The sequence below is a fragment of the Bicyclus anynana genome, chromosome 3 (assembly GCF_947172395.1).
Source record: "Bicyclus anynana chromosome 3, ilBicAnyn1.1, whole genome shotgun sequence".
NCBI lineage: Eukaryota > Metazoa > Arthropoda > Insecta > Lepidoptera > Nymphalidae > Bicyclus > Bicyclus anynana.
In genome coordinates this window covers 10,794,753-10,821,967 of record NC_069085.1, presented here as the reverse complement: position 1 = coordinate 10,821,967, position 27,215 = coordinate 10,794,753, and the positions used below count along the sequence as shown (strand labels likewise).

The window sequence follows — 27,215 nt, the reverse complement described above, 5'->3', positions numbered from 1 at the left end:
TCTTAAATTAATGAAAATAAAGGACATGTCCCAATTTTGTATGGAGGCTGGGTCTTTATTCTGAGTGTCAACTAAGCAGAACAAATTTTTATCCTACAAGAACACAAAATATAAGGCTTAAAATCCAAAAATATAAAATTTTTGGAACCCACATTTTTTTAAATTAATTAAATAAAATGTATTTTTTTCATTATTAATTAAGAATTATTATCATAGCGACATGCTCGTAACTCACAGATTGCCAGTGATCTTCGCGTAGTAGCGTATGGCAATTTTAAAGCAATTTAAGGAATTTTTTGTTTAATGCTTCTCCTGTCTACAATTTAATGATTTTCAACAAAAAAAAATATTTATCTAATTAATGCGGGTTCCAAAAATTCTGAAAATTATTTTCCAAACAGCAATTTTGACTAATAAGCATAAAACAATTAGATTTAGTTAATATAATTGAATTAACATTTATGGAAAAACGCATAATTTAATATAAATAAGTTAGTGAAATCACATTGATTATCTACCTTCATATCTAATTTATTTGTTGGTAAACAGTGCACATCGAGTATGGCTTTAGTATAGATACTGATGTGTGTATTGCCCAAATATATATTTGTATACAATATAAGTCACAATACAAACATGAGGTAAATAAGTATATTTTTTTAAAATCATGTCATATCATATCATTATAAAAAAATAAAACTGAAAAACTTAATACATAGTTATATTATACTTAAGGATACAATACTTAAACATCATCTATTGTTGGTAGCCAAAAAGCCATATTAGTACAAGCAGAGGCCAACAACATATATTTCGGATTAAATTGCACACACTGAATTGGTGCAGGATGATCCCCATTCAGGACACAGACTTTATATCCTGTATCTGCATTCCAAACATGGACTCTTCCGTCGGTGGAACCACTGAATATGTACTGTGAATCTGGGCTGAATGATGCCTCAATTGCAATTCCTTTATTGTTGAGGTGTCCAGTAAAAGTTTGAAGTGGTGTACCATGATAAGCATCAACAAGTCGAATTATAGATCCATTTGTACTTATCAACATGGTTTTACCGTCACGAGAAAACTTCAGGCCAGTCCAATCACATTCTTTTTCTTGATTAAGCTTAAATGTAACAAATGGACCTTTGTCAAAAGATCTCAAATCATACAATTTTATACTCTCTGAATTGACACCAGCTGCAAATATGAGACCTTCGGGATCGTAAGCCGCAACTGGTCGACCAGACAAATGCATCAATCCTTGACAATTGGGTGATCGCAAATCCCACAATCGAAGAGTTTTATCCAATGAGCCTGATAAAAATGTGTCCTCCACAGGGGATAAGCATAATGTTACGACTTTTTTGGTATGTCCAGGAAAATATCTAATGTATTTATTGTCATGTAAAGACAAATATCTTATGGTATCATCAACTTTTGTTGAACTGTGAATAGCTGTATTTTTTGCATGTGTAAAATGTATAAGATCAACGCCATACTTTTTACTGTTTACAGTAATCATTTGTGTTCCTTTTTCACAATCATATATAACAATTTGATCATCTTCACTACAAGATATGAGTGTTTCGCCAGAAGGTGAGAAATCTATGCTATTTATTTTGTCAGTGTTTTCTCGAAAAACTTTAGCCACCTTAAAACTTCTAACAACTTGATCCACTAGTTTCATCATTTATACGGCTTTTAATATTTCTGTCTGCACCTCAAAGAATTCACGCAACGTAAATTATATCAAAATTCAATATAGATCGGAAAACAATTTTTAATTGTTTTAGAACAATCAAGACAAGAGCAACAAGCACAGCGGTCAGCGACAACACAGAATATTGATCAGTTGATCACAGATTAGTAATAGAATAGATACATGAATATTTAATACAGATCACAGATTATTAAATATGATACAGATACAGCACATTAATAGATATGACATAGATACTAGATTAATTTCATCTTTTACTATTTAGTTATTGGTTGAAGAATTTCATAGATATACAAGGGTACAAGTACCAATTCTATGATTAATTTACTGTTTGATAAAGAATTACAGAGTCAGACTCAGCTATGATGCATAGTAAATGTTATTGTTTTAGTTGGTGTAAATAATTGTACATTGTTTATTAAATCTGTGGTGACATAGTTTATTAATCTATATAGACTAACTGTCTGTGTTTTGATCTCTGTCATTGTCAGTGTCATCTGAAATTAACTGAAATTGAAATGAAAAAAGTGCTGAAAGTGAAAAAGTGAAATCCCACAAGCACAACCACATTGAGAAAATTCTCCGACTCTTGCATTAAATGTTTTTCTTATAATTTTCTCAAATTTATCAAAATTCAAATACCGAAGTCCATAGTCCTAAGAGTTTTACACAATATCAATGATGCATAATATCACGAGATGAAGATCTGTAATCAGTTATCTGGAAGTTAAGTGGAACTGGCATTCCAAGTGAAAAGTTCAACATTATTTTCTATTTCTCGATGTAAATACAATGGAACTTGGGAATTCAGTTATAACTGACGAGTCAAAGGACGCTTTCAGTTACATAAATGAACGTCCAGTTGATGATATATCATTGGAATTTTTTTATAAACCACATACCATAACCTTACTTGCAGTATCAATCGCTTCAGTAATATATTCGGCGTTTGTCAGGTTGGAAAACTTACATCATTCTTTTCTAATTCATATGAATATATATGCTTTTGTAAAGCATGAGCTGTGAGGTTTTTAAATGTTCATTTCTTTTTATTAAATGCTTTTAAAATACTAATTTCTTTCTTTGCATTTCACAGGGATGAAACTAGTACTCAAGATAACTTATGGGCCGGTATATGCTGTGTGATTTTCTTTTTTCTTATAATATCAGTACTTACATTTCCTAATGGACCCTTCACTAGACCCCACCCTGCTATATGGAGGATTGTTTTTGGCATGTCAGTGCTTTATTTATTGGCACTATTGTTTCTTCTATTTCAAAGCTACTCTACAGTGTATGAGATAATGTATTGGATAGATCCAAATTTACGCAATTTCCATATTGACATGGATAAGGTAAGGCTTTATCATTAGAGTAGCCTGATTTTATTATAAAATAGATCTCCAATGTATGAACTATCCCAGACAACAAAGCACATTGTGACCAATGCTGGTAATATACAGGAAGAAATTTTTTTTAGTACCGATATTTTTATATTTTGTACATAAACAAAATTTAATGAACACATATTTTTTCTTTTTTTTTAACTCAAAAATAACAAAGTTATTGTTAGCTAAAGTTATTTACGTTTAAACAGAATTCTAGGGTCACCCTATCGCTGTACTAGGTAATAGGCAACTACAAAATCAGCTGGTAGGTAGGTTAGCGAGCGCCCGCACCGAGGGCCGTTGACCTTTGTGCGTTTATTTTATTTTTGTTTGATACCTATTATTTTTTATAATAATTAAAGGTCGTCACTTTTGAGCTGAGTACCGATATTCCCTTCATACTTTATTGGGCTTAGGACCATCAATAATGCCTGAAGTGCATGCATAAATAATAATAAAAAGTATGAACTTTCGATAGAAATAATGAAAAACAAATGATGATTATTATTACGTAAACTTTAGCATTAAAGGCGTATTTAAAAAATTGTAATCAGCTTATTTACATTAATCAATAATATCTACTTACTAAGTTTGTTTTTGTTAATTTGAAAATTTTAATCACTGTATTTTAACAATTGTTTGAAATGAAGTCCATTCCTTTCAAGGCACAACCGAGCATGTTTTAATAAAATTGACATTTAGTTTATTTAAAACACTTGTTCCTCACATTAGGCACTGCGGGGTTCAGGATTCCTCGTAGCCTAGGAACACTCACTCGTTCGTACATTGTGCAAGCTGCACGAAGACGTTAATTGCTGAGCAAATACACTCGCCCCATTTCGTAATAGTCGCAATTTGAAAATCCCGACATAGTGACATGCACATGCGATTTATTAATTAGGTAACTTAAATGCGCACGCGACGGCAGATGTCTATCACTGGTCGCCCATCGGCAATTCGGTAGGCGTCCTCAGGGATTTTTCGATCCCCTCACCTCTGCCACCCCCGTCAGTCGAAGCCGAAGCGATAAAGCGATATACCTACGGCTGGTATTTCTTTGTCGGCGTCTTACAAATCATGTAATGCCGCCATCAGTTGCGCAGTTTGTTTGGTAATGTGTCCATTATTTTGTTATTTCTGAGACATAAATTGAAAAAAAAAAAATTACATAAAATGTATCTAACTGTTTGTAGAATTATGTTCTATTAATGATGAACCACGAAAAATAATATCGGTACTAAAGTCCGAATCACCCTGTATAACATATATTAATAAAACTTAAGATTCCATATAAGACTGTATTCTTGACAATAATAATTGTTATAGTGTTTGTGTATCAATGTGGATGATGACTAGGTTTAATTTATACATAAAATGCAAAGATTGTCTGGATATTTGCAAAATAAAAGATTATAAAATTTCAAAATCTATCAAAAATTTATCATAATTAGATAAAAATTCATACAGTTTTAGCTTCCTTACATTGAATGTGACATTTTTTAATTTGTAAAATATAAACATAAACACACAAATAACAAAGATATTAGTAATTTTGTTTGAATGCCCATACAAATCTAACGATCATTATTTACCTACAAAATCATTAAATCATACCTTTTTGTATGGGGCGTTTTCCAGGGATCCGTGGCAGCACTGCGAATCTGACCCTTTAAATCCCTGTAGCTCTGAAAGTAATGATTGTAAATAGCCTGTTACTTTTACAAAATTGCATTACTGTTAGCATACCTACTCTTCATTTATATACAATTTAAAAAACTGTCTGTCTGTATTATATTATTACTTTAGGTAAGTATTAGGTTCTATAGGTGACAGATGTTAATGAAATAGGCTTAACCTCATTACAAGAAGATTTTTTTATTTTATTTCCCAAGCCATGAGCAAGTGTAATATATTTCAAATCTTTCAGGAGTATGCAGTTAACTGCACTGACATCAGCTTGTCACGGATTTGGTCACACCTGGATGTATTTGCATGGGGTCATTTTTTGGGATGGATGTTTAAAGCGATATTGTTTAGACACACAGGCTTGCTCTGGGCTATCTCTATCATGTGGGAAATAACAGAAATAGCATTTGCTCATTTGTTACCAAATTTCTTAGAATGCTGGTGGGATTCTGTTATATTAGATGTTCTAGTATGTAACGGTTTGGGTATATGGGTTGGCCTAAAAATTTGTAAAGCTTTGGAAATGAGAGAATACAAATGGGTTGGCATCAGGTAAGAGATTTGGTTTATGTGTAGCAATTTTAATGCAAAAGGCTTTTTATGACCCCTCACTACAGTAATGTTTGATTGACTCATCAAACGATAAAAAATAAACCCTGAATGTTTTCAATAAAATCATAAAATGCACCAAAAGTGTTTCTTGCTTAATAATAAACAGTTTTATTGAGTGTTTGTATTAATAATAATTCGTTTAACTTTAATAACTAATTAAACCTTGTAAATTTTCAAGGGACATCTCATCTACCACAGGGAAGATTAAAAGAGCTATACTTCAATTTACACCAGTTCATTGGACACCTGTAAGATGGCTTGACCCTACATGTACTTATATGAGATTTTTTGCACTCGGACAACTTGTGGTGTTTTGGCAAATATCAGAATTGAACACATTCTTCCTGAAACATATATTTGAAATGCCACCTTCTCATCCATTAGTTATTGCAAGATTGTGTTTGATTGGTGTAATTGTAGCTCCTTCAGTAAGGTGAGAATAGATTATTAATTAATACTATGAGGCATTTCAATAGTAAAATTAAAATTTTTAATTATGTTATTAGTTGATTTTTGAAATTCAATACACCTTTGCTAATTAGGCCCAAAAACACTTTCCAGAAGTGTAAATTTTGAATGTTTTGTTGAATTTAATAGATTAATAAAGTTACGTTGAATTTAATAGATTAATAATAAATATAAAATGATGTATTATAATTTCAGACAGTATTATACCTACGTCACAGATCCAAGGTGCAAGAGAGTAGGTACACAGTGTTGGGTGTATGGAGTTATCATGGTGACAGAATCTATGTTGTGTATAAAGAATGGCAAGGAACTGTTTGGCCAAGCACAAGTGTGTAATGTCATAGTGTGGCTTGTGATACAAATTCTAGTCTCGATAGGCTGTGTTTATGGAGTGGTGCTGTATCATCGCTATTTTGAGGTAATTTCTCTTGAATAAAATTTAGTTTCCCAATGAATATTTTATCTATACTTATAATAAATCTGTAGAGAGGTCAATTCTGTACATGAAATATATTTCCAAAATAACTATCATGGGGTGATTAGTGATCGACACTGATGCTAAAAATGCAATCAGTAAAATTTTTATCTGTCTGTCTGTATGTTTGTTATAGAAACAAAAACTACTTGACGGATTCTAACGAAACTTTGTACAATTGTTCTTCAAACTCCTGGGCAGTTTATAGTATACTTTCCATCACGCTACTATCAATAGAAGCAGAGCAGTGAAGGGAAATGTTAGGAAAACGGGAAGTTACTCCATTTTTTAAGCTTCCGTCGCACATGCAGCCTTGATGGGTAGGGTAGCGTAGGGGTAGTTGAATGATTACATCGACTTTCACGCAGACGAATTCGCGGGCGTTTGCTAGTATATTATAAATGTTTTAGCCTTCATACAAACAAATGAGAAAACTTGTTCTAGGATATGGTTAGTCCAATAAGCAACATTTGACTTTAGTAGCTTGGCTTAGGTACAGTCCATCCATCCATACTAATATTATATAGTGGTAAAGTTTGTGGTATTGTAGAGGTTAATCTCTATATCTACTGAATCAATTTTCTTTTATCACTAGAAAGCCACATTATTTGTGAGTGTCGTATGCTAATAATGTCATTAAAGTTATAAATCATTTATCATTTCTTTCTAAATTGCAAGTGTCAGAACGAATCTCATATAGTAAAAAATATGTATGGTTTGGTGGGATTCAGTTAAAATAACTCTCTAAGTTCCCATATACCTATATAAATATTATATTTGACATTAAGTTGAACAATTTTATCAAAAGTGCATTTCTGTTTTTCAGCCCAACAAGGATATTGCTACTGACAGCCCCAAAAAAGAGAATTAGACATTTTGTGCTAGGTAAGATAAAAAATATATACTAACAAAAAAATAAGAAAAATCAAACAATTACAAAAAATTTAAAAAAATATATACAAACAAAATAAAATTTTAATTTTCGGAAAAATACCTTCTTAAACGGAAATTCTTAGATTGCTTGTTGGTTGACTTAAACGAATTTTGATTCTTGTTACAGATATTGATGATGAACTTTGTCAGAAGCTATACCTTTCTCATCCCGTGTGTTAGAATAGAATATAAATTATATTATGATATTCTAAATGTTATGTACCATAGTCCTTAAAATATAGCTTGATATGAATAGTTGTCAAGTAGTACCAATTTAACTTGGTAGTAACATCTATACATATATTGAAACACTGAGTATCATATTTGTATTTGGCAGTTACCATTTTTTCTTCTTCTTTAATTCATATTTATATTAAACAAAAATTTTAAAAATCATACCTATACTCACAAAATAATTGTCTCTGCATCTTGGAAAACCGTTTATTTATTTATAAAATTTAATAATTGTCCTGACACAACACTAGTCTCGATAATTTGACAATTGTCGTACAAGCTATACTATAAAGACTAACAATACAGTGTATGACGGAAGTCCATAATAATCAAGGATAATATGCTCGAATGTCTGTCAGAAAATCTTTAGTAATAATAACAATATTATACATACCTTAACTATTAAATATAACTCGTAAGTGTATAAAAACACATGTGTCTATTAGTTACTCGTATCAATAAATAATAAGTCCTGTCTGTATATTATTTACTCGAATTCCATTTTATTTTTGGAAATAAATTATTATGATTTCAATTACATATTGTCATACAAAACAGCAAGGGCTGTGACTTGTGTATATTTTGCCTATTATGCTCGTAAGAAATTCATTGGACTTCCTTGATACCCTGTAGATGCAATATGGGACCATAGCTAAGTTTTCAATTTATAAATTACGTACGAGTCTATCACTATAATTAAATTGTAACTAATGCCCAGTGGCGTGGAATTCATAAGTGCACTGTCTATTTCAAAGAACCATTGCAAACCTGGGGCCTTAGCCATGTCGACACGTCGATTCTCATCCTATGAACGCTAACACTTCCAAAACTAAAAAATGTATGGGAATGACATTTGCTGTCGACAGGTCACGTGATCAAGTTGTCGATCGGATCTGTCATTCCCATATTGTTAATTTTCGAAGCGTTAGCGTTTGTAGAAAGAGAATCGCCATGTGCCAAATGGCTGCAGGAGCTGTATTGGAGGAGGAAGTTTCTACCCTAAATAGTGCCCACCTTGTGCACGCCACTGGTTAACATTAAAGCTAGAGGTCGTCAAAAACAAAGTGTCACTTTCACCTCCATTAAAGTTTTACGTTTGCAACAAGCAACTTAATCTACTTAAGTCCTTCTTCAAAGCCCAACTTAGCCTACAAAATTCATCGTTCAAGTTGATTCAGCGGTTTCAGTGTGGTTATTATTACCGTAAATAGTATTACTCTGGTATTACCGTATTTAGTTTGTTTAGTATCGTGTAAATAACTATAACCAGCCAAGTGCGAATCGGACTCGAGCACAAAGGGTACCGTACCTATAAAATAAATATGCCAAAAGTATCATTGGTTGTATGGCAGCCCTTTAAATATTTATTTAGCGGCTACAGAAATACATCATCTGTGACAATTTCCAACTATCACGGTTCAGGAGATACAGCCTGGGTACAGATGGACGGACGAACAGCGGAGTCTTAGTAAAAGTCTTTTACCCCTCGGGTACAGAACCCTAATAAGCACTTTTTATTTATTCTTTACAAGTTAGCCCTTGACTACAATCACACCTGAAGGTAATTGATGATGCAATCTAAGATGGAAGCGGGCTAATTTGTTAGGAGTAGAATGAAAATCCACAGCCCTTTCTGTTTCTACACGACATCGTACCGGAACGCTAAATCGCTTGGCGGTACGTCATTGCCGATAGGGTGGTAACTAACCACAGCCGATGCCTCCCAACCGGGGGTCTTGTAAGTCCACTGCGCCACGGAGGCCATCAAAAAACACAGTTATTTTAAAATCACAGATTGACACTTCAATTTTATTATTATGTTATTGATTAGACAGATATTTGTAATGAAATTTAGTTAACTTGGTCCCATAATGCACTTGAATCAAACCAAAAATTATTTATTTTAGCTAATATCTAGTTACCTTACTATTGTCTGCGGGTATAGGATTTTAAGACATAGGCGTAACTAGTATGGTGGGCGTCTACGAGTAAATAGTTAAGCTATTTTACGCTGCTTGGAATGCCATAGAATGATTTTATTTATGTTTCGAATAATTTTGGAAAAGACAAGCGAGTAGCATTCAATATTTTCTCGGACAGTGAAATTAGGTACACGTGACAAAAAGAAAACTTACAAATTGTAATTTATGTTTGTTTAATTTCAGTGGAGACTGTTATGGATTAACTACTGTAAACTCAATTATGCTTATGTTTCAATGTTATATATTTTATTACACTATTTATTTATTTTATTTATAAAATTATTATATGTAATAATTAATTAGTTGTTATTATTTAATATTAATATCATTTTTCTGACACCCAGAATATATTGAACGGCCTTCGTTTAGATGTAAGATAAATGCATATTGCAGGTGAATGTTGAAATGTGTGTGTGTAAATCAAAACCAACTTATTACTGTAGATCACTAGGCTAGTGACGCCTGTGGTATTGATGATTTTTGCTCAGAATATTATCGTGTTGTCAAGTAGGTAGTTCCAAAAATAGAAAAATTGAATCTTCCAAATAAATAAATGTTAATAAGCTGTTTTGGTTTTTTTATTTATCTACTAGTAGACGCTTCGCGGTTTCACCTGCGTAGTTCCCGTGAAAATATGACACGCACAAATGACGTGGCTTTCTAGTGGTAAAAGAATTTTCAAAATAGGTTCAGTAGATCAAGAGATTTTCCTCTACAATGCCACAAACTTCACCTTTACATCACCTTTTTGTGTAGATGATCATACTACTCCACTATAGTACTGTCTCGTTAGTCCAGTGGTTAGCATATATATTTTCGGATCACGAGGTCCAGGGTTCGAATCCTGAAATAGGGTATTGTCATTTCACAGTTCACACCCCCGTACTTAGGAGAGCAAGTTAAGCCGTCGGTCACTGTCATTATCAACATCTGATAGTGGTCGGTAATGTATTTAACAATAACACCATGAGCCCGCTAATTCGAGCAGCGTGGTGGGTTTTAGCGCCAAATCCTTTATAAATTTTCATTATTTTTGTAGTCAGTATAAAATGAAAATAATAGATTTCTGTTTCAAGATAGTTTATCAATTTAATTAATTCAATAACATCATATACATAACTATGAACTATCTATAAACAAACAGTTATATTATAGGTATTTTACATTAATAAAATTATGAAAACTACTAAGAGTAGGTATATTTTACAATATCTCAAACATGTATAAAAAAATTACTAAATGTTCATATTAAACACTTTCATTAAAATAATATATTTAACTTTTTTATCATATTGTAGAATGTAAAGTGAATCTATGGGTGACATGGTAAGAAAACGTAAAAACGATTATTATAAAATTGTGTCTCACGTAACACCTAACACTATTGTAGAGCATGACCACTTTGAGCAAGTCAAGACTAAAAGTAGTACCTACAACCATAACAATATCACTGTCATCTTTATCACTACTTATAAATGGTGCCAGCTCAGCATGTACAAAGCAAATATTGGGCAAATAGCGCTGATTTTCAGCTGGTATCGTATCAATGATACGGGGCCTCCGAACTACAGGGGCCCCTTAAGTGTGAAAGCAAAAATTACTAAATTGTAATCCACAATATATCAATATTCCCACACTCGAACCCAAAAAAAATACTTTTTGTATGTATGTTACTACATACACTGGAAAATGTATGGGAAAGACATTTGCTATTGACACGTCACGTGATCAAAATCTGTCATTCCCATACATTTTTCTAGTTTTCGAAGCGTTTGCGATCGTAGAAAGAGAATCGACGTGCCACTTGGCTACAGGGGCAGTTTTACTTTGTGGCGAATTAAGAGTTAGCGGTAAATCGAAGACTTGAGATTTTTAATATTGAACCATAGTGGTTCATTGTTCCCTTGATCGTCTTAGAAGTTAGAAGTAAAATATTCTTTGGTCATTTTATAATTTTATATTCTCAACAGATTTAGATATAGATCGCGCCAAACTTCGAATCCGCTGTGAAACATGAGACATATGGTTTGCTTTGCAGTAAATTTTAATTTTTGACGGCTTCCGTGGCGCAGTGGATTTACAAAACGGAGGTCCTGGGTTGGATCCCCGGCTAGGCAGATAGTTTTTCTTAATTAGTCCACGTCTGGCTGGTGGAAGGCTTCGGCCGTGGCTAGTTACCACCCTACCGGCAAAGACGTACCGCCAAGCGATTTAGCGTTCCGGTACGATGCTGTGTAAAAACCAAAAGGGGTGTGGATTTTCATCCTCCTCTTAACAAGTTAGCCCGCTTCCATCTTAGACTGCATCATCACTTACCATCAGGTGAGATTGTAGCCAAGGGCTAACTTGTTAAGAATAAAAAAAAAAGAAAAAAAAATATATCCCAGTCGGGTTAATAATAGCTAAGCAGTTCAGCGTGTTGCAATATCAGAGCGGACTCAAAGTTTGGCGTTTACTACCTACTTGTAAACCAAGTCAATGCAGGTGTTCTGCAAGTAGGCTCAATAGTTAAGACCTCTAAATCCGCGACGTGTCGGGTTCAATGCCATAGTTTTAGATGTCAACTGCAACAGCAATAGGGTAGTTGACTCATATCAAATTTAATACTTATAAACAATTTTATTTTGTGTAGTACATGGAATAAGTGTCCATAATATATGAATTAATAAAAGTTAAAGATATACCTATATTAAACTTAATTTAAATATCACTTAATTTTTCAAATGTCGTCCATTTTGTGACGTCACTAAAACACTTGATGTACTAAACGTCAAAATAATTGATAACTAATATTTTTGTCAAACGCTCCATTTGTATGGGATTTATTATAGTGACGTCATCAAACTGTTGAAATATAGATTGTCATGGCCGACAGGCGTTTTGGCTCGTATTGTCAAAAAATACATATTTAAAAACTAAAATTTTCATTTAATCATGTCTCAAAAAAATATGAAAAATTTTGATTTAAGTCTAGTAGAACGATAATGAACTATTTAAGACCATTTAACAAAAAAGTGTCAACTAGCCTATTAAATGATGGAGCACAAAAGAGAACATTTGGTAGTGGTAGTCGTAAGTTACTTTCTTTTTTCAAAGAACTATCTACACACAAGAATTGGATACAAAGCTTGAATAGTGACATGGGCGAAAACAAAAATAGGGAAGATATAATAAAATGTGCCACAGCGTTTTATACTTCTCTTTATAAAGGTCCACCACAGGATGCCGAAAATGATAATAATGATAATACAACTGGAGAAAATGCAGGAGATACTCCATTAGATCCAATAACGGAAGGAGAAATAATGACTCAAATCAAACGACTAAAATCTGAGAAGAGCCCAGGAGATGATAACATCACAAACGAAGCCATAAAAGTCGGAGCGACAATTCTAGCCCCATATCTGGCGGTCTTCTTCAACTTAGTTCTGGAAAAAGAGCAAGTACCATCACAATGGAGCAAATCTAACATAATATTATTATATAAAAAAGGAAACCCACGTGACATCGGAAATTATAGGCCTATCAGCTTGCTATCAACAATATATAAACTCTTTTCATCAATCATCTTGAGAAGAATAGCACCAGATATTGACAGTAATCAGCCAACAGAACAAGCGGGTTTTCGTCCACACTACTCAACGATAGACCATATACATACCTTGGAACAAGTAATAGAGAAATTCAAAGAATTCAATAAACCGCTGTACATAGCTTTTGTGGACTACTCCAAAGCGTTTGATAGCATAGTACACCCATCTATTTGGACAGCTCTAAGAAACAATGACATAAATGAAACATATATAAATGTCATTAAAAACATCTATTCTAAAAGTGTAAGCAGAGTAAAACTGGAAAAACTAGGGGAGGAGTTCGCAATACGAAAGAGGCGTACGGCAGGGAGACCCGCTGTCCCCAAAGCTATTCATAGCTGTACTTCAAGACATTTTCAAAAAGATTGATTGGAAGAATAATGGCATATGGATATTAAATAGAAACTTAACACACCTAAGGTTCGCAGATGACATTGTTCTTTTTAGTGAATCCGCGAAAAGTCTAGAAGCAATGCTCCAAGGATTAAACTCAGAAAGTAAAAAGATCGGCTTGCACATGAACGCATCCAAAACTAAGATAATGACAAACAGCCATAGGAAACCAATTACAGTAGAGGAAAGACCAATAGATTACGTGGATGAATATATTTACCTAGGTAAATCTGTGTCTTTCGATCCAAACAGTAATGAAAACGAAATAGACAGACGAATAAGTACGGCTTGGAAGAAATACTGGGCCCTAAAAGAAATTCTAAAAGGGAACTATAGCCTTACTATAAAAAAGATTATAATGGATTCTTGCATTCTCCCGAGCCTAACTTACGCTAGTCAGACATGGATCTACACAGAAAAAGTAAAAAACAAAATTTCATCATGTCAATATGCTATGGAACGCAGCATATTGAAATTGAGGAGGATACAAAAAACAAGAAACGTAGACATCCGAATGAAAACTAAATTAACAGATGCGCTTCTTTTTAGTTTAAAACAAAAATGGAACTGGGCTGGTCACTTATCAAGATATAAAGATAAGAGATGGACTTACCAAACAACTAAATGGCAAGGCCCAATTGGCAAAAGAAATGTAGGAAGACAGAAAAAGAGATGGGTCGATGATATAATAAAAACAGCAGGAAAAAACTGGATGCATATGGCCAAAGATAGGGAAAAATGGAAAAAGATGGAGGAGGCTTTTACCCATAGGGGGCCACATAACAAAATAACAGAATTACTTTAAAATTTATTGTAACATTTTATGTATTGTAAAACTGTTAAGTGGAAATAAAGCTATAATAATAATAATAATAGTCGTAAGTTAAGTTATCACTATTATGTAATTTTTATCTAAAACAGTAATACTACTACTAAGTAATCCTATCACTTGCACATGAAGTATATGTGTACATGTTATTCTTTGTTCCAAGCATTTCATTTACTTTGAAAGTCCCATATAATTAAATTATTTCATTAGCGCTTTTCTTAGAATATTAATTGATTATGTAACAAATGTGACATTTTACATTTTTGACAATTTAATAAATATCAATGTGTTGAATCAATCAAAAGTCGCTTACTCGCTAGTGTCAAAAATAAAATTAATACTTGGGACCAAGTATAACAAAAACTAGAGAAGAATAAGGTTTACAAATTATTCTGTGGTTATTCTGCTCTAATGTTTATTTACTTCTAATTTTACTTTCCACATTTTGCAATTTTTTTCTGAATTTATAAATATTGAATCTTACATTGTTTGATATAGTATTTACAATATTGAATATTGTCACTAAAATTAATATTGTCATAATTATCAAATATCAATGACTTGACCAGAGCAACAGCTACAAGGGTAAAATATGTTGAGGTCTAAATGTTTAAATTTAGGATTGATCAATGAACAGTTTTGTAACTCTTCAAGCAATTCCTTAACTCTCATCAGATCGTTATGCCTTTGATCTTCTTTGAAAAATGATTCCATTTCCTGATCACCAGCAAATTTCAAAAGTAAATTGCGAAGTTCTTCTAAATGTTGTTTCAGTTTGTTACATTCGGTTTGATAAATTTTTAGTTGATTACTTCTTTCCTCCTCACGTTTCTTCAACAAACTGCGTTGCTGCTGATAAAGTGCCACATATTCACAAATTGTGTCAGTTTCAGTTTGTAGTTGTAGTATGATATGTTCTAGTCTATGTTTTTCATCTGATAAATTAGCAACTTGATCCATTATATTAAGAAAACGTTCTTGAAGCTTACTCATGGCATCTTGTTTAGGCATAATATTGTGTGAGTTTATATTAAATTCATTTATAGGTTGGTTCAATTCAACAAGAGGTGTTAAATCAGAAATAACTGCTGGTATTTCTCCTTGATCAGAGGTAGTATGATTATGATGATTATGACATTCATGGTTGTCATGTTCGCACGTTTTTTCTATATCTTCTTCTTGTATTGACTGGCTATCCTTGTCAATCATACTTTCATATTTCCTCTCCAGGTCCCGAATTTCGTTTAGTAGTCTTATCATTTCCTCATCCTTAGCTTTTAACTGTTTCAAACTATTTTTTAGATTTTCTTCAGCTTCAGCTAATTTTAGTGCAATTCCCTTGTTTAATTGTTTTTCATGTGTCCACATTTCTGTGAGTTCTAATTTGTCATTGCCCTGTAATTGTATACATTATTATTATATATTTGGACAATACACACATCCCTATCTAGCCCCAAAGTAAACATAGCCTCTATTATGGGTACTAAGATAGCTGTTAAAAATACTTTATATGATATATAAATAATCCACCCAGATATTGGAAAAGGCCCATGCTCATGACAAACATTTTCAAGTTGTGAGAATTAAACCCACAACCATAATTATGAACACTTACTTACTGTGCCATGCAGTCAAATATTATTTATGTTTAAACTTTTAATAAATAATATCAAACTTTGACAATTCATAAAATATATATTAAAAGTACCTAAATTGGCAAGGTATCAAAATGGACTTGTCATAGAGATGCAAATTCATTTTCTATCTGTTTCATAAATGTTCATGTTTTATCTATTTTTATTTTATATAAATATATCTTCAGTATCAGACAGAGATTGTCAATGAAATTAAAAAGGAAATTCACTGATATTGCTTCATTATTAAAAGTTACATACATACCAATTTTACAATGACTTGTTCAAGGTCTTCTACATCAGATTTCAATTTCCTATTTTGTTCAGTTGCTCTTTGTGCAGCTATTTTATCACTTGTTATATCAGCATTCAATTTGTTGATACTTATGTTATCATGATTGCACTCTGTTTCTTTAACTTGGCTTAATTCTTTTATCTTTTCAAGGCTATCCATATACTGCTTCTGAAGTTCTTCATATTTGGCATTGACTTCCACCAGTTGTTCCTAAAAATTTTTGTATATATCAATATAAATGTGTAAATACAGAAAGATGTAGACAAACAAGCCAGTTATGTTTTTGTTATAATGGATTATAAAAGATTAAGTGAAGAGACATATACATATACTATGCACAAAAATTAAGGGAGCAGAAAAAAAATCCAAATTTTTGGGGGATTTTCAACAGGCTGTAACTTATACAAAAATGGTCGTACAGCAAAAAAATAAAAAGCAAATTGTAGCTCTAAGTGTTTAGTTTTTGGATCTGAGTTTGAAAATTTTTTTTTGAAAATATTTTTCGAGTAATCATAAGAAAACCACCGAAAAAAAAATTTTCGAAATTTTTTTGGGTTTTTTTTTAAATCTACGGACGTGGAAAAAATTTTTTCGACTCAACCTCCATATGGACCGGATAGCTTGTTTATTCAGATTTAATTTCGTTTTTTTTAAATCTCGATACGAGCATTTCTCGCTGAGATATCGATGTTTGAATGGAAAAAGATTATTTTGTCTTTGATTACGAAAATTAAGAATTTCGCTCTGAAAATGTCCTAATTTTTATCAAAAATGAAAAAAAATTTTTTTTTTTAATTTTTCTCTCAATTCTTAGTGACTTGAAACATTAAAGAAAAAAAAAATTATGACATTTTCAGAGCGAAATTCTTGCTCCTTTAATTTTTTAAAAAATTCGATCAAGTGGGAAAAAAAAAACGGTTGGCTGGATTGAATTGAAACTTTGTAGGGTTTTTGTGGGTATATTGAACAATAAAAGGCACACTTAACGTCAGTGGTTTCCGCAATATTTTTGATTGGGCGCTTGATTTTCCAAAAAACGACAAAAAGCCCTTTTTTGGATGCTTTTTCAAATTCATGTAATGATTGAAAAAAAAATTTTTTTTCAAAATTCAATTGCCAATCCTTGTAGAAAATTTATTCAAATTTTTAAAACCAACCTCAAAATTTCTGTGCGATCATTGGTTGCTGAGATATTGGTAATCAAAGACAAAATGATCTTTTTCCATTCAAACATCGATATCTCAGCGAGAAATGCTCGTATCGAGATTTAAAAAAAACGAAATTAAATCTGAATAAACAAGCTATCCGATCCATATGGAGGTTGAGTCGAAAAAATTTTTTCCACGTCCGTAGATTAAAAAAAAACCCAAAAAAATTTCGAAAATTTTTTTTTCGGTGGTTTACTTATGATTACTCGAAAAATATTTTCAAAAAAAAATTTTCAAACTCAAATCCAAAAACTAAACACTTAGAGCTACAATTTGCTTTTTATTTTTTTGCTGTACGACCATTTTTGTATAAGTTACAGCCTGTTGAAAATCCCCCAAAAATTTGGATTTTTTTTCTGCTCCCTTAATTTTTGTGCATAGTATAGTAAGTAGGCTAGTTGACTCATATGAAATTTAATACTAAAAAGTGTCATGGATGCTCAACAAAAGTGATAACTAAGTTTATTTATTTTTAAGAAAAAAATCAACAGCATTACCAATTATGTTGTTACAGTATATTACAGCCAATTACAGATTTTCCATAGTTAGAACAAGTTATTGTGTTAATTAATTGAATTTAAATAAGAATCCTCTATTGTTTGAGAGGTCTGAAGAACATTTTAAATAAGGGTTGGGGTATTTTAGGGTAAGTTAGGGTAGTGTAGGGATAGGGAAGAAGTGCACATAAGTCAAAGCAAAGCTTGGCCGGGTCTGCTAATTATATACAATAACACATTATAAGTATTACAATATAATATTACATTTATAAACTAAATATAAAAACTTATTGATTAAAAAATTTATGAAAATTAAATTTTGAGTAGGCAAATCTAAAATTAAATTAAATGTTTTCAATATTAAATATGTCAGCCAAGAATAATAATGGCATAAAAATAAAATAAAAATTTAATTTAACCTCACAGGAACCATGGAATTTCTTGGGATGAAAAATAGCCTGTGTTAATCCAGAGTAAAATCAGCGTAAAAGAGAAACAAACATACACAATTATACACACACTTACACACTAACTTTTGCCTTTATAATATTAGTGTGATAATGGTTTTTAATGACCAATTTGAGAGTTCTTTTTTAAAAGTATCACCTATTGTAATTTGTAAAAGACATGTTGTTTCAACATAACTAACACTAGTTAGGTAAAATACACATTAGTATTTTAATAACTATTAGTAATTTTTAGAGCAGCATATATTAATTGTACGTTGTTGTGTAAACAATACACTAATTCACTTACTTCAGAAGCCTGTAATTTATTCTGTAACTCCACTTGACTCTCTTGTTTCTGAATTTTCTCATTTTTCATAATAATATAGTTTTGCATGCGTATCTCCATGTCACTAATTTGTTCAATAAGACTATTTTCTCTGCTGTATAAGTTCTGTATTTCTTGTGCAAGATTTTCATTTCTTTTTACTTCTGACCTATATTGCTTGTTTAAATCATTTACATAGTGCTCATAATGACAATTGATTTGATCTCTTTCTTTTTGTAAAGACTCAATAGTTTTCTCCAAGTTAGATATTTTTTTTACTAAAGCCTCTGATGGTCCTGCAGTTTTGCTGCTCTGGTCAGTTGGTGCTGTTGTGCTGTTAGTCAACTGTTGTATTTGTAACTGAAGAACATCTATTTGGTTTAGGCAATAACTTAATTTATTGTGAAGTTCTGTATTTTCATATTCTTTTGTTGACAACATAGACTTTGTAAATTCCAATTGTTCTACCAAATTGTTGTTTTCATCTCTAATTTTGGTAAAGTCATTTTGCAACGCTGATAAAGTTTCATTTTTAATTGATATATCTTGTAACGCAAGGTCATATTTGTTTGATAAGACACCAAGTTCTTGTTCTAAGGAAAGAACTTTTTGTTTTGTTATGTTATGATTAGTACTTTCTAAATTATGAAGATTTTCTATGTCTATTAACTTTTCAGTTAAATTTTTTATTTGTACTTCGAGATTTGTTTTGGTTGATATGAGAATTTCAGTTATGTTGACATCAAATTTTTTTTCAATGTTGTTATTACCATTTGATGCTACCACATCGATTTTCTCAGTCAATTGCAAGTTATGTTGATTTGAATCTATCACAGTATCAGTAATTAAAGAATTAGAGTTATTTTGGGTTTCCTGAAATGGTACAAATGATTTCTTTGAGCACTGTTCCTTTTGTACATCAACAACTTTCATAGCCTGGTGATCTTTGAGCTGAAATAAGACAATTATCCTCTAAATATTTCAGTTAATTTTTTAAATTAATAATAGAAATTACATAGGTATGTAATTTATATAGTATATTCGCATTTTAAATCTTTTCAGGTTTAAGAAACGGAATCAATGTATAGAAAATTTTACTAAATCTTATTTAATAAGTTTTAAGAACAATAACTTAATTTATTGTCAAGTAATTTATTGTGTATGATTCTAAGAATAATGATTCATATCTGATAAAAACTATTTTATCCATTAGAAAATTACAATTTTGAGTAAAGATGCAGAAGAAAATTGGGGTTTTAATGAAACAAATACCTTTTGACGAGCTTTCGCAATTTTCTCTGCTCTCATATCCATTGTTTATTTTCAAACAACACACCAAATAGTCGTAATTCAATATGCAAATTTCTTAAAATCGCAATATTTAAAGTTTTTCTGCACTTTTATTGTAAAGTGTTGATTTGATTTAATTTTTGTGATTTTTATTTTGAGTTTTGACTTTAGACCGCTTTTGACATATTTGCATTGTGTTGGCAATTGGCTCATTCCATCCGGTTATTTTCTATTTTATGCCACAGATTGGATAATAAAACGTATTAAACGATACGTATTCTGTGCCAAAGAAAAAGTAAAAGACTTTGACACCTGTTTAAGAACAGAATTTTCCCTACATTAATTCGGTAAAATAATGATGTTCTGCGGAATCGTAAATATGTTCCTTGAATCCATTCCCTTTCCGTTTCCTTCAAAAACAGAAACAGTTTTTCTTTTCGGCTCCGCGCGTCTGTATGCTAAGTGGCCGTACAGACTACTTTAGTATTCTAGTCGAGTACGAACGATTTTCTACTTACAGTAGAAATCAGTCCCTAGATAAATTCAAACCTAAATCTAAAGATCATAAATAATAACGGACGAATTAAATCTAAATACTCTTTAAACCACCAATTTTTTATGAGTCGGTACAATAAATGAAAGAGCAAACTAATAAAAAAAATACTGTCAAAATCGAGCTGTCATATTACAACTGTCAAACGTCAGTGGCAGTGTCATTCAGAAACTTCACAAGTTTACATCACAATTCACATCCACAGATTTATTTAATTCATTCTTTCAAATTACCTATTGTCAATTTCAATTGTGTTTCCAATTTATTTTATTAACAATTACGTACAATGTTCATGTTATTATTAAAGAAAGACGATCAACTTGCTTTAATAATTCAGAAGCCAGTCTTGTATAAGGTGCATTGTACATCTTGCCAGTAACAACAATGACTATACCATTACCAATACCACCGTGTGCGAACAGGGACGGCTTGAGCGGCCTAAGTTGTGAGCGATTTGAGTACGCAAGTACCATGGCTACTACGTTATTAGCACCGGTTAAAACCGAACGTCAGATACTGGAGCACTCTATGTCTGAAGACGATCCGAATGCAAACACTCAACTACCTAGTGAGGTAGGAGAGCAGCCCCGTTGGGGACCGCGCCACCGGGGCGCTCAGGAGCTTGCAGAACTTTATAGCCCAGGTGAAAACTTTCCCACAACCTTCACTTGCTAATCATTTATTATTTATGTATTGATTTTGATCCAAGTACAGTTTATGAATAATTAAAACATCTAATTACTATAGTTACTATAGACAAGAAAGTATCTTTTTCAATAGTTACATATATAACAACTTTTTAACATTTAAATGTTAAAATTTTTAAGCTATAATCATTTTATTTAAAGGTAAAACTTAAATAAAAGACAAGGAGTATGATCATGTGACAATAATGCTTAGCTAAAATCTGTTATATCACATGACTTTCTGTTTCTCATCAGCTTTTGCTTGGTCTCATGTAAATTAAATGTTCTTTTGTTAGTGAATTGAGCAGATGGAAAATTCAATACCTAATGTCCTTTATTATCTAATTCTCCTTAAAGAAACAATTTATACAAAACAAAGATAAGATAAAAGTAGCATTTTGGTCACTTTCAGATTTGAATGATTTATGAGCGATACAAAATGTGTGAATCACATATATATTGTTATACAGTGTACTCTGTTTATGGATAATGAATGTGTGTTAGTATGTTTAACTAGTACAATAATTTAGCTAGCTAATCATTTAGCTATATTTATAAAAATGCATTTAGATGAGGTATAACATCAATTTTCTTTAATGTAAAGTATGTTTTTACTTATCACTACAAAACAGTTTAGACTTAACTTTACTTTAAAGAAAATGAGGTTTAAACCTCAATTTATATATAATTTAATCCTTTTTCCTTTAATAGGAAAACGGCTGCAGGAGTGGGTATGTGTAGTAGTCTGTTGCACATTGTGTGCTTGTGCAGGCTTTCTCATGGCAAGATATATCCATGCAGACGCTTCTCTATTACTGGCAGCCATAGCTGGTGTATTGACAGCAGATTTTGCTTCAGGGGTTGTCCACTGGGCTGCTGATACTTGGGGAGCCGTTGATCTTCCTATTATAGGCAAGGTATTGGATATTTTGAATTAATGTATAAAACACTAGCGACCCGCCCCAGCTTCGCAGTTGTGTGGGTACTAATATAGGGTGGTGTGAGTCATTAATAGTATTATTATTACTGATTGGTCTATTCTATAGAATATCTTTATGGCACACCCCACACCCACCAACCAGTGCCAACAGAAATGAAATGTACAACTTTGCAGCTGCTGTGCCATGGTTTTTAAATCTCTGATATATTTTTTGTACTAAAAATATATGTGCTTATACAAACATACAAACCTTCCTCTTGAATAACTCTATCTATTATTGAAAACTGTATTAAATCTGTAGTATATTTTAAAAGATCTAAGCGAACATATAGCAGAAGCGACATTATTTTATATTATTTAATGAAGAGAGGTTTTTTAAAAAAATGTGGGGTTACTTACACAATACACTTACTTATAAATTCAGAATAGCTAATCGGGCCTAGACAATTGGCACAATGATAGATGGTACGTAGTTTAAAATAATTAAAGTTACATTTTGTCTCAATATTCTCATGGGAACAGGATCTGTACAATTTTTGTGAATCAATCAGTTAGTCTTATCAAGAAAGTTTTAAAACAAAATTTCCAGCAGCTAGGGCTCATTCTAAATTGCTGTGGAATGAAATGGAAGGGAATTGTTTTGTATTAAACAAGGTGGATTTAGCTTAATAATAAGTTAGTCAAATTAGCACAATATGAAAATCGCTATCACTGGTGGTGCCTGTAAAATCTTTAGAAGTGGTTGGATTGGTTATTAATATGGTATTAAACTTGTACAAAATTCTTGAGCGTTCCCGCCAATTCGCGCGCCCTCTCTGAACTTATCTAAATCCACAGTTCCGTACTTGGCAGTTTTAAAAAGTTTTCATATATCAAATAAATATAATAAATCTTATTTTTAGAAACATCTGATTAAATTGATGGGTACAGCTTAGTTTATATTAGTAACTGTAAGCATTTATTTTACATTTCATTAAATGATACTTGGCCACACAGCTTTACTTCATAGGCTGTTTTTCCACGAGTGTACTCGAAAGTGACTCTTGCTTGATATGCATAAGCTACTGAACTGATGTTGTAAACCAATTCACTATGTGTCAAATTTTTAGATGAGATAGAAATTTTTGGACAATGTGGGACTAGACGTTTTGAGATGCTAGACGACTTCTGTGGAGAAAGTGGACCTTTTGAGACTGGACGTTTTAGGACACTGGACATTATGGGACTAGACGTAACGCCTCACTAGACACTGGCCGTAGTCAGCCTTACCATCGCGATCGCGAGATCGTAGAATGTAGACAAATGTCATGAGTATGTATGTCGGTGACGCGAACCCTTAAGATTTTCCCCTACCAAAAAGTGCCCAACGGGGCTAAAGAAAATGTCACTTCAATAAGTAGATATAGATTAATTTATGTTAAATTAATTTAGCCTAAAATATTTTTTTGTCAACAGAATTTTATACGACCTTTTCGTGAGCATCACATTGATCCCACGTCAATCACGCGACATGATTTTGTTGAAACAAATGGTGACAACTTTGCTATCACCATACCTGTTCTAGCGAGAATAGTGTGGCAGCTGCTTATGTATGACGTTTTCACAATACAAGAGCAATTCCATTGGATTGCATATTGGTATTTGTGCTGTATATTTGTGGCAATGACAAATCAGGTAACGCACTGTTTTAATACTGGTACTTTAATTATTTTATGTAAATATTTTGTATTTAGATACTGAAGTTTCATCTGCATGAAATTAGTTTTTTTTGGGATGATTTCCGAAGTCCATGTGGTACGATAGCAAAGCAGGAAATCTCCTTACCAGTTCCTAATAAACTTTCTCATTTCCTAAAAATATTAATTAGGTAGATATTATTATTAGTATTTTATCTTCTTTGCTGTTGAAAAAGTAATTTCTGCAAACAAGTCTAAAGAAGTCAACGCGACGTTCGCATCTGAATATTATAGAGTCAACATCTAAGAGGATGCTCCAGTTTTGGGGTGAAACTGGAGCATCCTCCTCAACCCTATATAGGCCTAGATATCAATGTAGGAACCACCAGAGTAGGTTTACAAGAAAAGGAGTCATTATATTGCATCACTGCACGTAAGATAGAAACTTTTTAATATGACCAATGTTTCCATTCGCCTTCAACTAATCGGAAAAGTCCGTGTCAGGAGTGGGCGGGGATCGAAACACGACCTCTCGGCGATGAGTCCGCTGCCGCTCCTTTACTGAGCTATTGAGGCTATTAAATTATCCTTGATAGCATGTGGTTTAAATACGAGATTTATAAACATTTGTGTAATAGCAAACTCACCTTCCAATAGGTTCACGTGCCTGCAGCGCTAATGGTAGGACATGACATCATGCAAATCGCAACCAACACACGATCTGTTTTATCGAATGTCCTGCACTGCAGGCACGAAGGCACTGCATTAGCGAAACTTTGTTTTTCTGCTCAGATGTAGTTGTTTGGTGGTTGTAGATCCACAAATGGTCGCACACGTACTTCGGCCTGCCCGCGTGGGTGGTGTGGCTGCAGGAGTGGCACGTGGTGCTGCCGCGGCGCCACCACCGCATCCACCACGTCGCGCCGCACGAGACTTACTTTTGCATCACTACAGGTTGGCTCAATTGGCCCTTGGAGAAGTTGCACTTTTGGTCCACACTCGAGATGATCATAGAAGCGTTGACCGGCTGCAAGCCGCGCGCCGACGACATGAAGTGGGCCCAGAAACGTTCCTAGAACTGACTCTGTCCAGTAAAAATAACTTTTATACTATTTATTGCAGCTAGTTTATAAACTGTTGATAGATTAATAACAACAATAATTATTTGCTAAAATGAAGTGTCTTGCTAAGAGTTATATTTATCTATTGCTTTAAGAAAAAGTGTGATAAAAGCTATGTATATTTAAGATTGATATAGGCAATCTGTTTTTGAAATATTTTGCATTTTTCATAAGACTATTTAGATTTTGGTGGACAAAATAAAATATTACCTACCTACTTTTTAAGCCATCGTCTCTATTTCGTATTAATATTCCATCTATAAAAACCAGTCCAGTCCATAGACGTTTATAATCATGGGGTTAGATATTTGTCAATTAATTCAAGATACATAAAATATTTATTATTTGGTGTATCTAAGCCACGGAACATGTAAAACGGTAAAGCAAACGCTTTATGTAAGCTGAGGATTTAAAACCCAATTTATCCTCTCCCAAAGAGACATCGAAACGCCACAGCTATGTATTTTTACCTTAAAATAATAAAATGTAAGCTTATAAGTACGGGATATCCCGTAAATAGCACGACTTACTCTCTAGGTTGATACTCATAGGTAAAATTTACGGTTTTCAAGTTATAATGATTTATCTACAGTGCAATGTAGTCGTATGTGTTGGAAAGTTACATACGCATTTATTTTCTACACGGAAACTATTTTTAAACTAGCGGGCGCCCGCGACTTCATCCGCCCTTAGACCTCTTTAATCCAGCCCTTACAGTAGTATCGCTGTAAAAATGGAGTAACTTCTCCCGTTTTCCCAACATTTCCCTTCACTGCTCTGCTCCTATTGATCGTAGCGTGATGAAAAGTATACTATAACCTGCCCAGGAGTATGAAGAATTGAACCAAGTATCGTTGAAATCCGTTGAGTAGTTTTTGTTTCTTTAACGAACGTAGGTAGGTACATACAGACGAAAATTTTACTGATTGCATTTTTGGCATCAGTATCGATCACTAATCACCCCCTGATTTATTTTGGAAATATATTTTATGTACAGAATTGACCTCTCTACAGATTTATTATATGTATAGGTAGTTGTTTTAACTAATGAAACTTTATTTTTTTGCTAAATTGTCTTCTTAATATTAAGGTATTTTGTATAACATCGATATTAAATTGAAAACCGTAAAATCTCGACTAGCATGTTTCGATATTTTAGTAGGCCTTGATTTCAGCTATCAACCTGTAGAGTATGTCATGCTATTTTACGGGAAATCCTGTAAGTATATGTCACATAATGTCGGGAAATAATCATCGTGAAGTCTATTTGGATTATGGCTTCTTAATAATGTTGTCCCAGTATAGATTCATAGGACGCATGGCTACTAAAAACCTACCTACGTAGCTACGCAAAAATTTTCTAAAGATTCGCCTTAAATACTTTGCTAATAAAGTAGTATTAAGAAAAAAATGAAAATATTATGCACAGAGAGTTTTGATTTTACCACGCTCGACTAATACTATATTATTTTATTTAGGATGTGATATATTATGTGATAATAAGTGGACATTAAAATTATTTCTACCGAATGGTTTATTATATTAAGCTTTTGTAAGTGTGTAAGATTTTCTATTCGACGTGAACACAATAACAACTGAAATATATGAGACTCGATGTCTTATTATTATACAATTTTTTTTTAATATTTTTTGACCGTTTTAGAGAATAATACATAGGTATATACATTCCCATGGCAATATTTATTATTCTGATTACATAGGGAAATAATGTACAATACTAATAGGTAATAAAAATATTTTGAAATTTTGCACACTATTGGCATTTTTTATTAAATCAATTTTGTATAACGAGTGCATAATGTATTAAAATAATATAAGCAGACGAGGCGACAATAATTGTTACCGCCTTTGTATTAGACGTGATCGGTCTTACAATATTATAAAAGCTGATTTTTATAATTTATTACAATAATATTATATGTACCAACCTACAAAAAGTTGATGGCTTTAATTAAAAATAATTTCATCTCTAAAGTATTATTTATCATATCAATTGAATACAGTTTTAAGTTATCCTTTTGTTTCATTTCCACTAACCTGTATATTTTCTTTTTCGATTTATATAACTACGGTGTAAATGGCACGACATACTCTACAGGCTGATAGCTGACATCAAGGGCTAAAGTAACGAAATACATCGTATGTCATGCCGTAGACTTAGACTACTTTAGTATTTTAGTCGAGTCTGAACAATTTTTGAATTT

The 27,215-nt window shown here is 32.4% G+C and overlaps 4 protein-coding genes across 5 annotated transcripts; 2 read left to right on the top strand and 2 right to left on the bottom strand.

Annotated features, from left to right (window-relative positions):
- Positions 1 to 707: 707 nt before the first annotated feature.
- On the bottom strand, positions 708 to 1,860 carry LOC112058588 (WD repeat-containing protein 82). The gene has a single exon (XM_024099496.2). The coding sequence runs from the start codon at positions 1,691 to 1,693 to the stop codon at positions 746 to 748; it is 948 nt and encodes a 315-aa protein (XP_023955264.1). The 5' UTR covers positions 1,694 to 1,860; the 3' UTR covers positions 708 to 745.
- Positions 1,861 to 2,208: 348 nt separating this feature from the next.
- Positions 2,209 to 10,070, top strand: LOC112058567 (phosphatidylserine synthase). Its single transcript, XM_024099472.2, has 7 exons — positions 2,209 to 2,679; positions 2,820 to 3,078; positions 5,039 to 5,349; positions 5,588 to 5,842; positions 6,073 to 6,295; positions 7,179 to 7,237; positions 7,413 to 10,070. The coding sequence occupies exons 1-6, from the start codon at positions 2,516 to 2,518 to the stop codon at positions 7,221 to 7,223; spliced, it is 1,257 nt and encodes a 418-aa protein (XP_023955240.1). The 5' UTR covers positions 2,209 to 2,515; the 3' UTR covers positions 7,224 to 7,237; positions 7,413 to 10,070.
- Positions 10,071 to 14,569: 4,499 nt separating this feature from the next.
- LOC112058568 (golgin subfamily A member 2) lies at positions 14,570 to 20,262 on the bottom strand. Its single transcript, XM_024099473.2, has 4 exons — positions 19,997 to 20,262; positions 18,707 to 19,675; positions 16,216 to 16,455; positions 14,570 to 15,711 (listed from the first exon to the last, which is right to left on the bottom strand). Exons 1-4 carry the CDS (start codon positions 20,036 to 20,038, stop codon positions 14,863 to 14,865), a joined length of 2,100 nt encoding a protein of 699 aa, XP_023955241.2. The 5' UTR covers positions 20,039 to 20,262; the 3' UTR covers positions 14,570 to 14,862.
- A 482-nt stretch (positions 20,263 to 20,744) lies between these two features.
- LOC112058569 (plasmanylethanolamine desaturase) lies at positions 20,745 to 27,024 on the top strand. 2 transcript variants are annotated; one of them, XM_024099475.2, is made up of 4 exons: positions 20,745 to 21,210; positions 22,112 to 22,170; positions 23,649 to 23,867; positions 24,685 to 27,024. In XM_024099475.2, the coding sequence occupies exons 1-4, from the start codon at positions 20,952 to 20,954 to the stop codon at positions 24,943 to 24,945; spliced, it is 798 nt and encodes a 265-aa protein (XP_023955243.1). In that variant the 5' UTR covers positions 20,745 to 20,951; the 3' UTR covers positions 24,946 to 27,024. The 2 variants fall into 2 exon arrangements, with proteins under 2 accessions (XP_023955243.1, XP_023955242.1); XM_024099474.2 differs by having other exon boundaries at positions 20,746 to 21,210; positions 21,965 to 22,170.
- Positions 27,025 to 27,215: the final 191 nt, after the last annotated feature.

What these genes read in the sequence shown, in the direction of transcription:
- LOC112058588 (XM_024099496.2), bottom strand. Translation starts at nt 1,693, where the DNA reads ATGATGAAACTAGTGGATCAAGTTGTTAGAAGTTTTAAGGTGGCTAAA.
- LOC112058567 (XM_024099472.2), top strand. Translation starts at nt 2,516, where the DNA reads ATGGAACTTGGGAATTCAGTTATAACTGACGAGTCAAAGGACGCTTTC. An exon ending in ATATATTCGGCGTTTGTCAG is followed by an intron (nt 2,680 to 2,819) that starts GTTGGAAAACTT and finishes TGCATTTCACAG; the next exon opens with GGATGAAACTAGTACTCAAG. An exon ending in TACAAATGGGTTGGCATCAG is followed by an intron (nt 5,350 to 5,587) that starts GTAAGAGATTTG and finishes TAAATTTTCAAG; the next exon opens with GGACATCTCATCTACCACAG.
- LOC112058568 (XM_024099473.2), bottom strand. Translation starts at nt 20,038, where the DNA reads ATGGATATGAGAGCAGAGAAAATTGCGAAAGCTCGTCAAAAG. An exon ending in TTGCGAAAGCTCGTCAAAAG is followed by an intron (nt 19,676 to 19,996) that starts GTATTTGTTTCA and finishes GTCTTATTTCAG; the next exon opens with CTCAAAGATCACCAGGCTAT. An exon ending in AACAAGTCATTGTAAAATTG is followed by an intron (nt 15,712 to 16,215) that starts GTATGTATGTAA and finishes ATACAATTACAG; the next exon opens with GGCAATGACAAATTAGAACT.
- LOC112058569 (XM_024099474.2), top strand. Translation starts at nt 20,952, where the DNA reads ATGACTATACCATTACCAATACCACCGTGTGCGAACAGGGACGGCTTG. An exon ending in TGCAGAACTTTATAGCCCAG is followed by an intron (nt 21,211 to 21,964) that starts GTGAAAACTTTC and finishes TTCCTTTAATAG; the next exon opens with GAAAACGGCTGCAGGAGTGG. An exon ending in ATCTTCCTATTATAGGCAAG is followed by an intron (nt 22,171 to 23,648) that starts GTATTGGATATT and finishes TTTTGTCAACAG; the next exon opens with AATTTTATACGACCTTTTCG.